The sequence below is a fragment of the Sapajus apella genome, unplaced genomic scaffold (assembly GCF_009761245.1).
Source record: "Sapajus apella isolate SASKATOON/1434 unplaced genomic scaffold, GSC_monkey_1.0 scaffold45, whole genome shotgun sequence".
Taxonomy (NCBI): domain Eukaryota; kingdom Metazoa; phylum Chordata; class Mammalia; order Primates; family Cebidae; genus Sapajus; species Sapajus apella.
Window position 1 is genome coordinate 9,498,993 of NW_022436985.1, and position 20,480 is coordinate 9,519,472.

At 37.4% G+C, this 20,480-nt stretch overlaps 1 protein-coding gene across 6 annotated transcripts in view; it reads right to left on the bottom strand.

Annotated features, from left to right (window-relative positions):
• Positions 1 to 20,480, bottom strand: part of HERC6 (HECT and RLD domain containing E3 ubiquitin protein ligase family member 6) — a 67,430-nt gene that overhangs the window by 16,593 nt on the left and 30,357 nt on the right. For 5 of the 6 annotated variants that reach the window (XR_004257318.1, XR_004257317.1, XM_032239646.1 and 2 more), the window contains exons 12-15: positions 18,301 to 18,490; positions 13,802 to 13,956; positions 3,165 to 3,278; positions 2,424 to 2,531 (exon numbers count right to left, since the gene is read on the bottom strand). Coding sequence is in view for 4 of the 6 variants with exons in the window: in XM_032239646.1 (XP_032095537.1) it covers positions 2,424 to 2,531; positions 3,165 to 3,278; positions 13,802 to 13,956; positions 18,301 to 18,490 (567 nt within the window). In the remaining 2 variants the exon portion in view is untranslated. The remainder of the gene's footprint in view (positions 1 to 2,423; positions 2,532 to 3,164; positions 3,279 to 13,801; positions 13,957 to 18,300; positions 18,491 to 20,480) is intronic. The other variant, XM_032239644.1, reaches the window with a different exon arrangement.

The window sequence follows — 20,480 nt, forward strand, 5'->3', positions numbered from 1 at the left end:
GGGTCTGAGTGACAGAATGTGACCAGCAATGTCCTCCACTGACTACAGCTGGGAGAGGTGTCTGTACCTTTTTTTACATAACCAAGAGCTGGACAGGAAACCTGCCTCTTAGCTTAATTTCCAGCTTCTCTACTGCAGTTCTCTATATACTGGTTTTACCTTTTCACATTTACACATTTGAATTGGTAACCCAGTTTGGAGCTTGCAGTTTTGACTATATCCATTATCTCTCCTTTGGAGAGCAGGGATTGTAAAGTCAGCTTTCCAGCTTCACTCAAGACAACTAAAAGAAAGAGTTTTCTTGTCCTCAGACTTTCTTAGTCCTTCATAATGTGCAATCTGTCCAAGTTCATTGTCCACTCAACCCTCAACTATTCACTAGCAGAATAGACAAATGACCCACAGAGAAACATGGTAATAGCAGAAAATACCATAAAGGGAAGGTCTTGTTTAAAGGAAACTGATGGGAAAGTTAGGTTTGGAAAGGAAAGACAATCTATTTTCTCCCTTTACCAGGGATGTTAGGAAAATAAAAACATATGGCTCAGAAACAAAGGAAGAGATGGCCTGGTCAAATCTATTTGTAAACATGCTGGTAACAGACACTAATAATAGTAACTAGGTTAGGCATGGTGGCTCATGCCTGTAATTCCAGCCCTTTGGGAGGCTGAGGCAGGTGGATCACCTGAGGTCAGGAGTTTGAGACCAGCCTGACCAACATGGTGAAACTCTGTCTCTACTAAATATATAAAAATCAGCTGGACGTGGTGGCAGGTGCTCGTAATCCCAGCTACTTGGGAGGCTGAAGCATGAGAATCACTTGAACCTGGGAGGTGGAGGTTGCAGTGAGCCAAGATCACGCCACTGTGCTACAGCCTGGGTGACAGTGAGATTCTATTTCAAAATATAATAATAGTAGTAATAACTAGAGGGACAATCCTTACCTATGGAATGCTACTAGCAGGATATACCTTGTCTGTCTAGGTTGCTTATTATAAATACACCTGGAATTTATGGATTTATGGGGCATGGCACATTGGAAAATGTCATGTAAGCCACATAAACAGTGGATTATAAAAAGGGAATGAATAACTGAAATGGCTTCTCTTGTGCATGTTCTATCCCAGACTTCTTATGTTTCACCCAGATGGCCTGCATCCTTTGAATTAGTTATAAAGGCAATAATGGGTATAAATTCTGATTCCTATGAGTTTTTAAAATATAAATATCATCGATAAATAGATATAAACTTTTCATGAGGAATGGCCTAGAAAACAAGCCTCAGCAATAAAAAAAATTTGGAAAATTCATTTTAGCATAATAAGGGGATTGCATTATATGTACTTAACTGGGAACTAAGGCTGATGGTGGTAAAAAAAAAAAAAAAGACAATAGTATGTAAGTCGTATGTGGGACTAATACAACTACCAGAAAAGAAGCAGAAGGGTGCAAATAAATGGAAAACAAAATAAACTAATTGATTGACTCATAGGCATTATTTAACTCATGATTGACTCATAGGCATTATTTAAGAATAAAAGATTATCAGTTGGAACTTATAAATCAAGCTCCAAGAAGCTTAAGGAGATATTTTTAATCTAAAGATTAGCACTTAAGAACACGGTAATAATTAAAATTGGATAGAGGAGGAGAGAAAAGAGAGAAGGAAAGAACAGTTTACTGGATAGTGTCAGCATTGTTCACAGTAGGAAAACAATAGATATATATTACATAAAGAAAATGAGGACTCGGACATTAAATAATAATAACTATAAATTAAAATCAAACTGAAATATCACGATTAACTCATCAAAATGGAAAAGATCACAAAGCTTGGTAATACTCTGCATTGCTGAGAACAGCATGTGGAAGAGGCATTTACAAACTCTATAGAGGGTAATTGGGCAATATTTGATATTAAAAAGGATAGGAATTAGTCTACCTTCGTATGTAAATGGTCTTTAACCATTTTAGGGTAACCAAGTGCCCTGACTGATAAGGAAAAGCTCTTTTTTACCTAATTCCAGGAAATGACTTTGGAAGGAATGATAAGATTAGAAATATTGACATACCACAAACCTTTATGAAAATAACGTATGAAATTATTAAATAAAAGGTTGATGGGAAACAATGAAAGAATTATGTGGTTGCCACTTGAACCACTCATGAATTTCAGAGTGAACAAGAGTAAGACAATCAGAAATAATGCATTGAAGTATGGACAGCTGAAAAGAAATTGGGACTGGAATTTGCTGTAAAATACTTCAACAAAAATAGTAACAACAACCAAAGAAAAAAAGTGATAAATAAAAGTGTGGCAAAATGTTGATAATTGCTGAATCTTGGTCATGAGATTCATTACACCACTGTCTCTATTTTATATATGTTTAGAATTTTTCAACTAAAAAATAGGGCATACATACCCACATCTTTAGATGTGAATCAGCTTGCAGTAATTTAATTTTGGATAGCAAATTAAAGATAAATGGAAAATCACCGAAAACAACAGGACTGGGGGTTTCTGCAGGTATCTAAAAAATAAACAGAGATAATAGTTTTGATAACTAAAAACAATTAAAAAATCTTAATTCCTTTACCTTATTGCTTTTTTGGAATCTGATTTTTGTGGTTCTTTGTTTTTCTGAGACAGAGTTTTGCTCTGTCGCCCAGGCTGGAGTGCAGGGTCATAAACTTGGCTCACTACAACCTCCTTCTCTCTGAGGTGGGAGGATTAAGCTTAAGCAATCCTCCCACCTCAGCCTCCTGAGTAGCTAGGACTACAGATATGTGCTAATACATATTTGTATTTTTTCAACAGAGACAGCATTTTACCATGTTGCCCATGCTGGTCTCAAACTCCTGGGCTCAAGTGATCTGCTTACCTTTGCCTCCCAAAGTGCTGGGATTGCAGGTGTGAGCCACTGCACCTGGCCTCAGAAATCTGTTTTTAAGAATCCAAATTACTTAGAAACAAAATTTCAAAAGGTGCACTTGTTTTGTAATTAAAATATGTTTAACTTTTCAATGATCATAAAATTTAGCAAATTTATCATTGCAAAAAAAATTTCAAATCTTGATTTATCGAAGGAGTACCTTCACAGCTACTTACAGTAATGTGTCATCCCTTATATGAAAATTTTCAGAAGTAAAAATGTCATTCTTACCAGGTGGTTATCCCGAGAGAGCTGTCTTCGTCTCTCTGTATAAAAGTTTAATAAGTTGGAGAGTTCATTTATGTTGAAAGTATCTTCTGGTAGTCGACAATTAGTTTTGTTTACCTTAAAGAGAATATAACCTGTGAATTTCATTTTCTGTCAATAAGTGATTTAATCTATGATATATAGATATATATGTATGGCTGTTACATAGATCATCAGAAGAGAGCTCTATGAACTAAAAACATTTGTCAATGATGAAGTAGAGTTCTAGAAAATTTCCATTTTCTGAGCTATAATTTCCTCAATTTTCATGAAGAAATGTTATCAAAGATAAGACACTGACAGTGTGGATTAGGAAACTAATCTTTAGGGCATAGATTTACTGGAAATAGTTTCTAGATTTTGAGAATAAAAGCACCATAAAAGTCCAAGGTACTTTTAACAAATTTAGCACTTTGTTTTTGTTTTAGTCCATTAATTAATAAATATTAACTTGGCACATACTATTTTGTCAAGCATGGGACAAACCATTAGATTAAATCCTGTCTTATACAAATGAATGTGAATCTATTCCCATAAAACTGTATTTGCAAAAACAGGAGACTGCCCTTGAGTGTAGATTGACAACCTATAGTCTAGTAGGTAAAAACAGCAAGTTACCAGGCATTTAGAATACAGTTTCTGATTGGGGAAGAACTTAAAATGTTCAAGAAGGCTTCTTAGAGGAAGCATCAATGATCTAAATATGCCTCCATCACACAAAATTAATTCAAATAATAGAAAGTGGTAAATAAGAAATTTAAGAATATAAATTAAGGAAATAAAAAACAAATATATGGGAGTGAGATCAACAAATGAAAAGACTGATTCTTTAAAAAAGAAAAAAACAATTTCTTGGTAAGAACTTTCAAAAAACAAAATTACAGATAACCAGTATCAAGAATGAAAAATGGGGTGAAACTACAGTTTACAATTAGATTTAAAAGATAAAAATAGGATATTTGAAAACTTAGATAAAGAGACAAATCCTGGGGAAATACCCACCAACACAAGAAAAAATAGAAAATCTCAATAATCCTGTAGCAGTTAAATAAACCCATAATTTTAAAAACTTTTTACAAAGAAATTTCCAGACCCAAAAGGATTTATTGATTTGTTCTACCTATCATTTAAGGAAAATGACAATATTACACAACCTCTTACATAAAATAGAAAAAGAATATCCCCCAGATTATTTTATGAGATCAGCATTACCTAACCCAGAAATCTGAGAGGGGCATTATGAGAAAGGAAAATAACAATCCAGTCTCACTCATGAATATAGATGCAAATATGATAAGTAAAATATTAGGAAATGGAATCTTTGAAATCTATAACACATTGTGAGCAAGTTGTGTTACTTCAAGTAGACAAGGTTAAAACAGTTGAAAATCCATCTGTGTATTTTGCCATCCTATGCAGAAAAAGCATTCAATAAAATTCAGTATCCATTTATGATATTAAAAAACAAAACCCTTAGCAAACTAGAAATACAATGAAGTTTCCTGAACCTTTTAAAAACGTATCTACAAAAATCCCACAGCAAAACATAAAACTGAATGTTAAGGTTTTCCCTTTGAGGTAAGAATAAGATTATAAAACATTATACTGGATGTCCTAGCCAATGAAATAAGTAAAGAAAAATAAATAGGAACAAAACTGTTGCTATTTCAAGTTATATGATTCTATACAGAAAAAATCCAAAGGAATCAAGAGATTAGCATTACTAGGTAAATTTAACAAGATTGCTAAAAACAAACATAATGTACAAAAATTACTGCATTTCTCTACATCAATGACAAAGTTAAAATTTTAACTTTTAAGAGAAAAAGTAGATGAATTTATCATCAAAATCAAAAACATTTGTGCTTCAAAAGACACCATGGTGAAAATGAAAAAACAACACATGGGGAGTCCGCTAAGATGGCTGAATAGAAACAGCTGTGGAATGCAGTTCCCAGTGAGAGAGATGCAAAAAGTGAGTGATCTCTGCATTCCCAAATGAGGTACCAGGTTCATTTAAAAGGGACTGGTTGGACAGTAGGTATAACCCAAAGAGGGAAAATTGAGCCAGTACAGGGCACTGCCCCACCCAGTAAGTGCATCTGATGGGAAGATAGGGGGCTCTCCCCCTCTGGGATTCTGGTTCAGATACTGTGCTTCACCCAAGCCCTCTGCAACCCACAGAACATGAGATCTTTACTGGGCTGAAAAGTGCCTGTGAATTACCTGAACAGAGCTGAGAAGCAACCCTGGCTGATGCCACAGGTTTTTAGTACAAATCTAAGTGGATGGATTTGCTAACACCAAGAAAGCCTGTGGGATGGAGCCACCCACCCCCAAGAAAGAAGGAGCACTGAAAGCAGGGAATCAGGTGATATGGCTAGATGGGTCCCTCCCCCACAAAGTCCAGTGAACTGAAGCCCTCTTCTCTTCCTTGAGAGTTTCACAGATTGAGCTCAGTGGGGGAAGGGCAGCCGCCATTGCAGAGGCAGGTCTAATCTTCCTGAGTAAACAAAAGACACAGGAAATATACTCAGCAGCTCTACTGAATCCCTGGCAGCCCAGCAACGCCTCTGCAGTCAGACAAAGGAAAGGCTGCCTCACCAAGCAGCTCCCTGAGATGAAAGCTAGATAAACCCATGAAGATGGGAAGAAACCAGTGCAAAAAGGTTGAAACCATCAAAGACCAGAATGTCTCTCCACCAAGGGATCACAACTCCTCACCAGCAAGGATACAAAACAGGATGGAGAACAAGTTTGATGAATTGACAGGAGCAGGCTTCAGAAGGTGGGTAAAAACAAACTTCTCTGAGCTAAAGGAACATGTTCTAACCCAATGCAAAGAAACTAAAAACTTTGAAAAAAGGTTAGACAAAACGATAACTAGAATAAACAGCTTAGAGGAGAATATAAATGACTTGATGGAGCTGAATAACACAGCAAGAGAACTTCATGAAGCATACACAAGTTTCAATAGCTGAACTGATCAAGCAGAAGAAAGGATATCAGAGATTGAAGATCAACTCAATGAAATAAAATTAGAAGGCAAGAAAAGAGAAAAAGAGTGAAAAGAAATGTACAAAGCCTCCAAGAAATGTGGGATTGTGTGAAAAGACCTAATCTACGCTTGATTGGTGTACCTGAAGGTGATGGGGAGAATGAATTCAAGCTGGAAAACAGTCTTCAGGATATTATCCAGGAGAACTTCCCCAACCTAGCAAGGCAGGCCAACATTCAAATCCAGGAAATACGGAGAACACCACAAAGATACTCAAGAAGAGCAACTCCAAGGCACTAATTGTCAGATTCACAAGGGTTGAAATGAAGGAAAAAATGCTAAGGGAAGCCAGAGAGAAAGGTTGGGTCACCCACAAAGGGAAGCCAATCAAACTCACAGCAGATCTCTTGGCAGAAACCCTACAAGCCAAAAGACAGTGGAAGCCAATGTTCAACATCCTTAAAAAAAAGAATTTCATATTTAGACAAACTAAGCTTCATAAATGAAGGAGAAACAAAATCCTTTACTGACAAGCAATTAATGAGAGATATCGTCACCTCTTGTAAGACCTGCCTTACAAGAGCTTCTGAAGGAAGCACTAAACATGGAAAGGAACAACCAGTACCAGCCACTGCAAAAATGAACTAAATGGTAAAGACCAATGATGCAATGAAGAAACTGTGTCAACCAATGGACAAAACAACCAACCAGTAACAAAATGGCAGGATCAAATTCACACATAATAATATTAACCTTAAATGTAAATGGCCTGAATGCCCCAATCAAAAGACACAGACTGGCAAACTGGATAAAAAGTCAAGACTCATCAGTGTGCTGTATTCAGGAGACCTATCTCATGTGCAAAGACACACATGGACTCAAAATAAAGGGATGGAAGAAGATATACCAAGCAAATGGAGAGCAAAAAACAAACAAACAAAAAAAACAGGGGACTGTTACTAGTCTCTGATAAAATGGACTTTAAACCAACAAAGATCAAGAGAGACAAAGAAGGGCATTACATAATGGTAAAAGGATCAATATAACAAGAGAAGATAACTATCCTATATATATACACCCAATACAGGAGCACCCAGATACATAAAGGAAGTTCTTAATGACCTACAAAGAGACTTAGACTCCCACACAATAATAGTGGGAGACTTTAACACTCCACTGTCAATATTAGACAGATCAACTAGACAGAAAATTAACAAGGATATCCAGGACTTGAACTCAGATCTGGAACACATTCAACAGCACTTTATGCTAAAACTGTCAATAAACTAGGTATCGATAGAACATATCACAAAATGATAAAAGCTATTTACAACAAACTCACAGCAAATATCATACTGAATTTCTGGCACTGTCTAGACAAGGATGCCCTCTCTCACCACTCTGATTCAGTATAGTATTGGAGGTTCTAGCCGGAGCAATCAGGCAAGAAAATAAATAAAGGTTATTCGGTTAGGAAAGGAGGAAGTCAAATTGTCTCCATTTGCAGACGACATGATTGTATATTTAGAAGATCCCATCGTCTCAGCCCCAAATCTCCTGAAACTGATAAGCAACTTCAGCAAAATCTCAGGATACAAAATCAATGTGCAGAAATTACAAGCATTCCTATGCACCAATAACAGACTTAAAGAGAGCCAAATCAAGAATGAACTGCTATTCACAATTGCTGCAAAGAGAATAAAATACCTAGGAATACAACTAACAAAGAATGTAAAAGACCTCTTCAAGGAGAACTATAAATCACTGCTCAACGAAATAAGAGAGGACACAAACAGATGGAGAAACATTCCATGCTCATGGTTAGGGAGAACTAATATTGTGAAAATGTCCATACTGCCCAAAGTAATTTAGAGATTCAACACTATCCCCATCAAGCTACCTATGACTCTCTTTACAGAACTGGAAAAAACCACTTTCAACTTCATATAAAACCAAAAGAGAGCCCGCATAGCCAACACAATCCTAAGCAAAAAGAGCAAAGCTGGAGGCATCACGCTACCTGACTTCAAACTATACTACAAGGCTACAGTAATCAAAACAGCATGGTACTGGTACCAAAACAGAGATATGGACCAATGGAACAGAACAGAAGCCTCAGAGGCAGCACCACACATCTACAACCATCTGATCTTTGACAAACCTGACAAAAACAAGCAATGGAGAAAGGATTCCCTGTTTAATAAACAGTGTTGGGAAAACTGGCTAGCTATGTGCAGAAAGCAGAAACTGGATCCCTTCCTCATATCTTACACTAAAATGAACTCCAGATGGATTAAAGATTTAAATATAAGACCTAACACCATAAAACCCCTAGAAGAAAACCTAGGCAAAACCATTCAAGGCACAGGCATAGGCAAGGACTTCATGACTAAAACACCAAAAGCATTGGCAACAAAAGCCAAAATAGACAAAGGGGATCTAATTAAACTTCAGAGCTTCTGTACAGCAAGAGAAACAATTATTAGAGTGAACCAGCAGCCAACAGAATGGGAAAAAATGTTTGCAGTTTCTTCATCTGACAAAGGGCTAATATCCAGAATCTACAAAGAATTAAAACAGATTTACAAGAAAAAAACAAACCCATTCAAAAATGGGTGAAGGATATGAACAGACACTTTTCAAAAGAAGGTATACATGAGGCCAAAAAACATATGAAAAAAATGCTCATCATCACTGGTCATTAGAGAAATGCAAATCAAAACCACATTGAGATACCATCTCATGCCAGGTAGAATGGCGATCATTTAAAAATCTGGAGACAACAGATGCTGGAGAGGGTGTGGCGGAATAGGAACATTTTTACACTGTTGGTGAGAGTGTAAGTTAATTCAACCATTGTGGAAGACAGTGTGGCAATTCCTCAAAGATCTAGAAATAGAAATTCCATTTGATCCAGCAATCCCATTACTGGGTATATACCCAAAGGATTATAAATTGTTCAGTTATAAAGACACATGCACACATATGTTCACTGCAGTACTATTTACAATAGCAAAGACCTGAAACCAACTCAAATGCCCATCAATGATAGACTGGACAAAGAAAATGTGGCACATATACACCATGGAATACTATGCAGCCATAAAAAACGATGAGTTCACATCCTTTGTAGGGACATGAATGAATCTGGAAATCATCATTCTCAGCAAACTGACACAAGAACAGAAAATCAAACACCACATGTTCTCACTCATAGGCAGGTATTGGACAGTGAGAACACATGGACACAGGAATGGGAGCATCACACACTGGGGTCTTTTGCAGAGGCAATAGGGGAGGGACAGTGGGGGATGGGGAGGTTTGGGAGGGATAACATGGGGAGAAATGCCAGATATAGGTGATGGGGGGATGGAGGCAGCAAACCACCTTGCCATGTATGTACCTAGGCAGCAATCCTGCATGATCTCTACATGTACCCGAGAACCTAAAGTACAATTAAAAAAAAAAATGGGAAAACATTTGCAAATTGTATACTGATAAAGGACTTATAATATATACAAAGAACTCTTACAACTCAATAATGCAAAGACCAATAAACTAATTTAAAAATTGATGAAAGATATGAATAAACATTTCTCAAAATAAGATACAGAAATGGGCAATAAGCATATGAAAAGGTCAACATCATTAGCCATCAAGGAAATACAAATCAAAACCACAAGGAGATACAATTTCCCACTCACTAGGGTGACTATAATCCAAATGGCAGATAATAACAAGTGTTGGCTTGAATGTGGAGAAATGGCTGGGTGCAGTGGCTTATGCCTATAATCCTATCACTTTGAGAGGCAGAGGTGGGTGAATCACTTGAGGTCAAGAGTTTGAGACTAGCCTGGCCAACATAGTAAAACCCTGTCTCTACAAAAATTAGACAGGTGTGGGGTGCACACCTGTAATCCCAGCTACTCAGGAGGCTGAGGCAGGAGAATCACTTGAACCCAGGAGGTAGAGGTGACAGTGAGCCAAGATCGTGCCGCTGCACTCCAGCTTGGGCAACAGTGAGACTCCATCCCCCCCCCCACAAAAAACAAAGAAGACTATGGAAAAACTAGAACTGTCATACAGTGCTGGAGGGAACACAAAATGGTACAGCTGCTTTGGAAAACAGTCTGGCAGTTCCTCACAAGATTAAACTAGCGTTGCCATATGGCTCAGCAATCCTTCGTATATACCCAAGGGAAATGGAAACATATGTCTACGCAAAAATTTGTACAGACATGTAAATGGCAGCATTCTTCCTAATAGTCAAAGAGTGGAAATAACCCTAATATCCATCAAATGAGGAAGGGATAAATAAAATTGTGGTATTTCATATAATGCATGATTTATTATTCATCAATAAAAAAGAATGAAGTACTCATACATACTCCAACATTGATGAACCTTGATAATATTATGCTAAGTGAAAGAAGCAAGCCACAAAAGACTACATAATGGGTGATTCCATTTACGTAAAATGTCCAGAATAGGCAAATCTGGAGAGACAGAAGGTAGATTTGTGATGGCCTAGGGCTGGGGTGAGAGTCAGAGGATGGGAGTTGGGGGGAGAATGGGGAATAACTGCTAAAGGGTATAGGGCTTCTTTTCGGGTGATAAAAATGTTCTAAAATTGATTGTGGTAAAGGTTATACAATTCCATGAATATACTACAAAGTATTACATCGCACATTTTATTAATTTTTATTTTTTTAAGAAATAGAGACAAGGCCTCACTATGTTGCCCAAGCTGGTCTCGAACTCCTGAGCTCAAACAATCTTTCCACCCCAGGTTCTCGAAGTGCTGGGATTACCAGTGTGACATTGTATATTTTAAATGGGTGAATTATATCTCAATAAAGCTGTTTATTTTGTTTGGGTTTGTTTTTTGAGACAGTCTCGCTCTGTCGCAGGCTGGAGTGCAGTAGCACAATCTCATTTTACTGCAACCTCTGCTTCCCTGGTTTAAGCAATTCTCCTGCCTCAGCCTCCCAGGGAGCTGAGACTGTAGGCACGTGCCACCACGTCCATCTAATTTTTGCATTTTTAGTAGACACAAGGTTTCACCATGTTGGCCAGGATGGTCTCAATCTCTTGACCTTGTGATCCACTCACCTCAGCCTCCCAAAGTGCTGGGATTACAGTTGTGAAATAAAGCTGTTTTAAAAAGATATATAATCACATAAAAATATCAAGTATTCAGGATTTATCTAATAACAGACTGCAAGACTTCTACATAGAACACTATATTATTGTAAGAAATTGAAGAATGAAATAAACAGAGAGCTATGTCATGATCAGACTTAGAAGACTCAATAATGTAAAATAGTCATTCTCTCTCCAATTGTTTTATAGATTCATTTCACTACCAGGTCAAAAACACAATCAAAAGCCCAACAAATGGAAATTTGTGGAATTGGAACAAAAAGGTAATTCTAAAGTTTTTATTGAAGTTTAACAATAATACTGAAGAAGATAAAAGTTGAAACTTATTCTATTACATGTCAATATTTATTATAAAGATACAGTAACTTGTACGGTGTTGTATTGGTACAAACATAGATTAACAGCCAAATGAATACCTGATTTTCAACATAAGGAGTACTACAAAGAACCAGGGAAAGAGGTGTATTTTATTAAGAAGTAAAATTATCCTAGAAGGAAAACAAAACTTGGATATAAGAAATAGTTCCCTGCTCTGACACCCTATATATAGTAAGAGAGAATGAAACCCAAAAAGAAAAAAGCAAAGAGAGAGAGAGAGAGAGAGAGAGAGAGGATTGATGACAATGTTTGGGTCCCAGGATGTATGTCTGAAGTTAGCATGACCTAATATTATGCATTCTCTATGACAACATTAGTAAAACAAATATAGTTGTCCACTTGTCCACAATGCTAGAGACCATTCCATAACTGGGACCAAATATTATGTTTACTAATTGCAGCTTAAGACAGTAAATTACAATGTAATGGTCTTAGTAATTCATTATTAATTAGTTTAATAGCTTTTCTTCCTAGGTACAAGAACATCAAAGCATAAATCCTTGGAGTATCATTAATGACATCACTTAAGAGTTTCTCAGAATCTTAGGCACCACTCAGGCCTACTGGATCAGAATCTGCATTGTTTAACAAGATCTCAGATAACTTACATGCATATCAAAGTTTGAGAAGTGCTGCCCTAGATGCCTTTGACATTAGTGTTGTCATTACACTGGTCTACACCTCTGGAATTTAAGAGCTCTTCTGTGAATCACTGATCACTGTGGGAATTCAGACACTCATCTATAACATGCTTATGTCCATCTTTAGATCTAGTCAAGAGCCCAGTCAGATTTCTATTTATTGGGATTACCACCCAAGGCAGAATGAGGATGATGTAACCAAGCTCAATGACTTCTGGATACCACTGACTTCAGGTATCTCTACTAAAACAAACTTTGCATTTTTGGTGACCCTAATGTTGACACAGCCATAGAGAATGTGGATACCAAATCCTAACGGCCTCATTTGATATTTCTACAGTGGGATTTAGCAAATATTCTGATATTGACAGACTGAGTTGATACAGCAGTATCCATTGGGCCCTTTCTTTGTTTGGGCCATAGTCCTCTGTGAACTTTTCTTCCTTTCAAGACAGAGTTTCACTCTTGTTGCCCAGGCTGGAGTGCAATGACAGGATCTTGGCTCACTGCAACCTCCGCCTCCTGGGTTCAAGTGATTCTCCTGCCTCAGCTTCCTGAGTAGCTGGGATTATAAGCATATGCCACCACGCTCAGCTAATTTTGTATTTTTAGCAGAGACAGGGTTTCTCCATGTTGGTCAGGCTGGTCTTGAACTCCCGACCTCAGGTGATCCACCCGCCTCAGCTTCCCAAAGTGCTGGGATTACAGGAGTGAGCCACCACACCTCACACGCTCATAAATCTTAAATGTGCATCTTGGTGAGGTTTTACATACATACTTATTTGGGTAAGTACTGTCCAGGTGGTTACCTATGCCTCAGGTTGTTCCCCTATGCTCCTTCCAAGACAACTGCCTTTCCCAAGAGGTAACACCATTCTGCTTTCTGTCATTATAGATTAGCTCTGTTTTTAAAATTCATGCAAAAGAAGCCATAGAATGTAATTTTTGGTGCACTTTTTGTTCATCACTATGTTGATGAGATTCATCCATGTTGCTGTATGCTGTTACATGTAGCAGTAACTTCAATGTACTTTTCTTTTCCTTTTTTTTTTTTTTTTAAGATGTGGTTTTGCTCTGTCACCCAGACTAGGGTACAGTGGCACAATCCTAGCTCACTGCCACCTCAAACTCCGGGGCTCAAGCCATCCTCCCACCTCAGCTTCTAGAGTAGCTAGAATTACAGGCACAGTGTACTTTTTCTTAATGAAAGAAGTCCATTACAAAACATCTTAAGTCCTCAAAAGTTTCTCAACTTCTAATCCCTAATTATTTTATGCCAAACATTTCCCTTTTCTATATTCCTTTAAAAAATATTTGATGACTCATGATTTTTATTTGACTTCCTAGAAATCCAATGGTTGAGATTTAAGGGATTTTAATTGAATAAAATAGTACATACATTCCTTTAGAAGAACCCTTACCTTATGCAGTTTTTTCATCATTCCTAAAAGAGCTTTAATATTACAGTGATCCTGTTCAGTTTCATTCCAATGACACAGCTGAGAGATGACGGCTGCTTTAAGCATCTGGACCAGTGGGCTCAGAGAAGATTCTTGCAAAAATGCCCAACACTTCTCTGGGGGTGTAAAATTAGCCATGAGAAATATGATTTTCCTACCATCCCCCAAATCCCTCAGTTTCTACTGGGCTCTTTAATGTACAAAATAGATAATATTTTACATTTCTGATGGTATAATTTATAAATATCTTTTTTAAGTACATCCTGGACAACACTTAATGCTCACAGATGTGGAATTTTTTTTCTCTTTTTAAGTATTATTAGAATTTAAAAAATCTCAAATTCAGGATTTGAAGAAATTATTTGATGACTCACATTTATGCCTAATTGATCTCACAATTTTCAAACTGACAATTGTATAGGATATCTATAAAATCTGAAAACATATAGGTGAATACAAAAATACAGACACACATATGTAATGTCATCAAGGACAGTTTTAATCTTTTCTTTTTTTGAAACGGAGTCTTGCTCTGTTGCCCAGTGGCGCCATCTTGGTTCACTGTAACCTCTACCTCCCAGGGTCAAGCAGTTCTGCATCAGCCTCTTGGGTAGCTGGGACTACATGTGCGCACCACCACACCTGGCTAATTTTTGCATTTTTAGTGAGCCAGGTTTCATCATATTGGCCAGGCTGGTCTCCAACTCCTGACCTTGTGATCACCTACCTTGGCCTCCCAAAGTGCTGGGATTACAGGCATGAGCCACCACACCTGGCCGGACATTTTTAATCTTTAAAAAATAAAAAGATATTATCTATGTTTTTAGATTTTATGAACACCTAGTACATGGCCATGTAGTTTTAAAAATAGCCAATTATTATATTTTAATATTACTGAATTGCAACATGGATTTGGAATGTGGAACCTTTAAATTCTCAGAACAATTCTCAGAAAACAAATCCATTTGATGTTAAAATACACTATCAAGCTAATATAATTAAAACAGTATTACCCAGATATATAAAAAGAGATTCCATAAGTAGACTCAAATGCACATGGGACTTCAATATATAATAAATATGGCACTGCATATTAGTGGGAATTAAAAAGATTCAATAAATGTGTGGGGAAAATTAGAAACTGATCTAGAAAAAAATAATGTTTAACCAAGATAAACTTCATGTGGATCAAATATTTAAATATAAAAATGAAATAACAAAAATTATAGCAAGAGGATGGAAATTATTTTAGTTATACTTAAGTATGACCCCAAATCCAGAAACCATAAAAGAAAATATTAATATAGTAGGCTACATTAAAATTTTAAAAAATAATTATGCATGGCAAAAATACCACAAAGTAAAAAAACCATTTTTTAATAGCCTAAATATTGTAATTTATATTGATAAAGGATTAATTGCCTTAATAATTAAAAAGCTTCTAAAATTAAAAAAAATACTAACAACCAATGGGAAAAGAGCAAAGAAGGAAAAACAATAGTGGAACCACTCTCACTTTCTTAATGGGAGTTATAAGCTAGGTTTTATGCAGAATTATGGTTTGTCATTGACTAGGGTGTGCTGGTGCAGTTCAACCCACTTTTCTGAGCTGAAAACTAACCCAGAGTCACACAGCACACTAAGCACCTGCTCTCCCATTGTTCCTGTCAGATAAATCTCTGACACTGGACCTTTTAACCCAAGAATTATTTAAGGCATTTTTCAGATCATGAATTCCAGCAGAATGGCTGACACCAACTGTTCTGAAGACCCTCACCTAAGAACTGACTCAGCACAGGAATGTGGTTTCTTCATCTCCCTATCCCTGACTTTACCCCTCACTTCTCAACCAATCAGTGATCACTACACTTTAGGCCATCACCTGTATCCAGACTCCTTAAAAACCCCATCCACAAACCTCTTGAAGAGGCATATTTGAGGTTTCCTTTCATTTCCTCATTTGGTTGCCCTACAATTATTAAACTCTTCCTCTGCTGCAACTCCTACTCTTTTAGTGTATTGGTCTGTTACTGTGCAACAGGAAATCAAACCTGGTGGTCCTGTAATAAGAGTTCACAGAATATGATATACAAAGAGATCTGTGATATATGAAAACTAGCACAACCTCACTCTTAATAAGAAAAATTCAACTTAAAATTAAAAGTTTTTTTCTCAGAATGGCAAAGATTAAAGTTTGATAACATGGTTGGAAAGTAATGCATATTGATACTCTCATAATCATTGATGAAATGTAAATTAATACATCCTTTGTCAGTACTGACAGGTTGCCAAACTCTAGGAGTGCAATTTATGTAGACTACAGTGTGAATGACAACCAAGTTGGGTGACATGATGACCCTGATTCTGTAGAGGGTCATTTGGCAAAATATTTCAAAATTAAAATGTACATACAATTTGACTTAGTGATTTTGCTTTCTGGAATTTTTCCTGCTTGTGTAAATTTATATATGTACAATGAAATGCTTTACATTAGAATATTCTTCAGCCATTAAATAGAATGAGGCAATTCTATACATTCTCTAACAGAATGATCTCCATGATATCCTGGTTAGTGAGAGAAAGCAAGTTGTGGAAGAGTAACTTTAATAATTTGCTACCATTAAAAACAGAAAGAATACATTTGTATGTTTATATATATATAGAACATCTTTCAAAGGTTACACAAGAAACTAGAACTTGTAGCTACCTCTGGGAGGGGAACTGGGTGGCTTACATTTCATTGTACATATCCTCTGTACCTTTTTGTTTTCTTTTTTTGAGATAGGATCATGCTCAGTCACCCAGGCTGGAGTGCAGTGGTGTGCTGATAGCTTACTGCAGCTGTCAGAGGCATTTGAACCAAAGCAACTGCATCTTGAATAGGGGTGGGTAAAATAAGGCCGAGACCTATTGGGCTGCATTCCCAGACAGTTAGGTATTCTAAATGACAGAATGAGATTGGAGGTTGGCACAAGATATGGGTCATAAAGGCCTTGCTGATAAAACAGCTTGCAGTAAAGAAGCCAGCTAGAACCCACCAAAACCAAGATGGCGAGGAGAATGACCTCTGGTCGTCCTCACTGCTACACTTCCACCAGTACCATGACAGTTTGCAAATGCCAGGGCAATGTCAGGAAGTTACCCTATATGATCTAAAAAGGGGAGGCATGAATAATCTACCCCCTTTTCAGCATATAATAAAGAAATAACCATAAAAATGCGCAACCAGCAGCCCCGAGGGGCTGCTCTGCCTATGCAGTAGCCATTCTTTTATTCCTCTACTTTCATAATAAACTTACTTTCACTTTATAGACTCTCCCTGAATTATTTCTTGTGTGAGATCCAAGAACTCTTGTTTGGGGTCTGGATTGGGACCCCTTTCAAGTAAACACAGCCTTAAATTCCTGGGCTCAAGTGATCCTCCCACCTCAGGCTCCCAAGTAGCTGGGACCACAGGTGTGTGCCACCAGGTATGGCTGATTTAAAAAAAAATTTTGGTAGTCAAGGGGTCTCACTATGTTGCCCAGGCTGGCCTCGACCTCCTGGACTCAAGAGATCCTCTCACCTTGGCCTCCCAAAATGCTGGGATTAAGGTGTAAGCCACAATGCCTGGCCCTCTATATCTCTTAAGTGAAGGAGCCCAGGGAAATTTACCCCCAAAATATAGTACCCTGGTATGCTGATTATTTTAAGTTAAAGGCCCTTGAAGGTCAGCAGATGCTGGAAGAGGCTTTTCTCTGACACTCCCTTATCTACTTTAAGACTGGACCCACCACAGAGAAAAGAATTGCCTTTCATCCCATCTCTGAAATTTCATTATCCGTCACAGAGAAGATACTTTTTCAAAAGATAATGTCTTTTGACTGCCTCTTAGACTCATTCCAATTCCAAGGAGAATCATTTACAGGTTAATTTCTGTTTCCTGGGTTCACTCATTCTCCCTAATAATCATTTACTACTCTTCAAAAGAATTGTCTACATTCCCTACCTCCCCCTCCTCTATGTAGAAGGGCATATAAACATCTATACCCCACTGGGTTATTGGGTAATCATTGAACTTTCAATATTCACTAAAAACTATAAAAGGACATAACACAGTATTGAATAAAGTAAATAATAACACAAGGTTCAATGTTTGTTTTTTCATCATCTCTGGTCCAAATGCCTAAAGTTTCAAAATAACATGAGCCAAAAATGTTTAAAGTATGGATTTATCTTGATTGAATATTTTATGGCTACCAAACTCTGATGTTAAAGCCGCATCTAAGTCTAAAAACTACATGTGCTTTGTATGATAAGATTAATAATTATAATAGCTTTAGATTATTAATCTTTTCAATAATTCACATGCCATGTTCTCAAATATATGTGTACTTTGAAATCTTCTATCCAAAATTTGCTGCAACACTTCAGAGAGTGACTCTATATTGAGAGTACAGATAAAGTTACATAAAACTTACTTAGGACTTGGAAAGATTTGTTACTCATTTCACACACAGCCTTTGCAAATGGAATCACCAGGTTCTTCCAGTTCTTAGCGTCATGCATCACAGGACATTCTGGGAGCAGGAGGAAAATTGATAAAGCTTCTTGGTGGGGAGAACGGCATGGAAGACCTCTGAGCAGATTGTCCTCGAGACATGTAGTTATCTGTGCTCAAAATAGGATCAGGGAACAGACTCAGGATATATTACATACAGAGTATTGTGAAAAGCAAGCTATGAAATTAGGGGTTTCACTCCACCATATTCCAGTTAGAATAACCACTTAGTCATTCTGAAACCTGTTGATGAAACTCAATAGTGACGGAGTTTCATCACTCCTTCCATCCCAAATGCCCCTGATGTGGTACATGAGAGCCATCCTCCTCATTTATATCAGGCTGCCTGAAGAAAATAAAATGAAATCCCATGAGCATGGATATACGGAGTGAATTATGGATTCAAAACTAATAAAAAGCCCTTCAAAAACAATGTATACAGATCACACTAGTATTCCTCCTTCTAGAAGGAAGAGCTATCCCCGGCTCCTCTCCTCCCCACACACAATATCCTTTTCTTTTTTTTTTGTTTTCTCATATATGAGTAGACAAATTTTCAGAGCAATGATAGCTCTAAATTTTTATATTACTTATTTTATTCAGAGGTAAAGTTTTGCCTCAGAGTGTAGTGACTCAATTATAGCTGGAGTGCAGTGGCTCAATCATAGCTCACTGCAGCCTCAAACTCCTGGGTTTGGGCAATCCTCCAACCTCAGACTCCCAAGTGGAGTGCACTGCCACACACAGTTCATTTTAGAAAATTATTTGTAGAGATAGTGTCTCACTATGTTGCCCAGGCCAGTCTCAAACTCTTGGGCTCAAGCAATACTCCCACCTTGGCCTCCCAAAGTGCTAGGATTACAGGCATGAGCCACTGTACCCAGCCTAGAAGTAAACTTTTAAAATAGGACATATATAAAAACATATTAGTGGGAATAAACCTGTATGATACTATTTATATTTGTTTGAACACTCATTGAATACTTACAATGTGTCAGGTAATCTCATGTAAATCATTTTATTTAATCTTATCGATAATCCTATAACTTTTGTTTTGTTTGTTTTTACCTTGTTTTTACAGATGAGCAAGGAGAGACTCAAAGGAAGTTAGAGGAAAGAGATTACTCAACTAGAAGATGACCATGGCAGTACCATGGTTGTAAAATCTACCATGGCAGAGAAAATGCCATATGTTCACCTTGCAGTCATTTTTCATTTTCCTCCTGGGTTCACAGGAAGATGGCAGCCCCCAGCTCCTCTGCAGTTAGGCAGGGCCATGTGACTGAGTCCTACCTCACCAATGTGAGAGAAAGTGATGCGTGACACATTAAGGCCAGGCCATTAAAACCTCTCATGGGACCCTCCATACTCACTTCCATCATCTATTAGCCAACTCAAAAGACTGAGTGGAGGATTTTACTGCCCCAGGGCCTAGAGACGCTGGAAAGAAGCCTGAGTCAGCCCTGCATGAACCTGTGCAAAGTTGCCTCTAACCTCCAACCCTTGTTGGACTAGGATGTTGGAAAATATTTTATTGTGTTAAGCCACTGAGATTTGGAAGTTGTTTGATACAGCAGCTAGTTGCATTTATTCAACCTAATAGATCTATGTTCTAGAATTACAGTGTCTGCCTCTCATAAGGGTAAATAAGTGATATATGCAACAATAAACTGTGATGTACTATATATTGTTTTTATTACATTAAAATTCTTAAAATTTGTTTTTTCACATGTCTAGCAGAATATGGTTTCTGTGGAATGCCAGTGGGTGTTACACTGAAAAACAGCATCACAATGTCAAATAACTCCAAGAATAATAGGGTCAAAGAGATTTCTTTTAGTGTATGATGCCATAGAACCTTTGATTTCCTAATGTGCATATCATGATTCCATAATAGTATGCAGTGTTCTCAAAGTTGTTTCATCAAGAACGCTTTTTAATGAGGTTTTTCATGAAGGTACTGTCACTTGGAACTCATACCAGGAAGAGTACCCCAAATTATCTCCCATATCACCTAAATAAATTCGTTTTAAAAATACACTTCATAGGCCGGGCGCGGTGGCTCAAGCCTGTAATCCCAGCACTTTGGGAGGCCAAGGC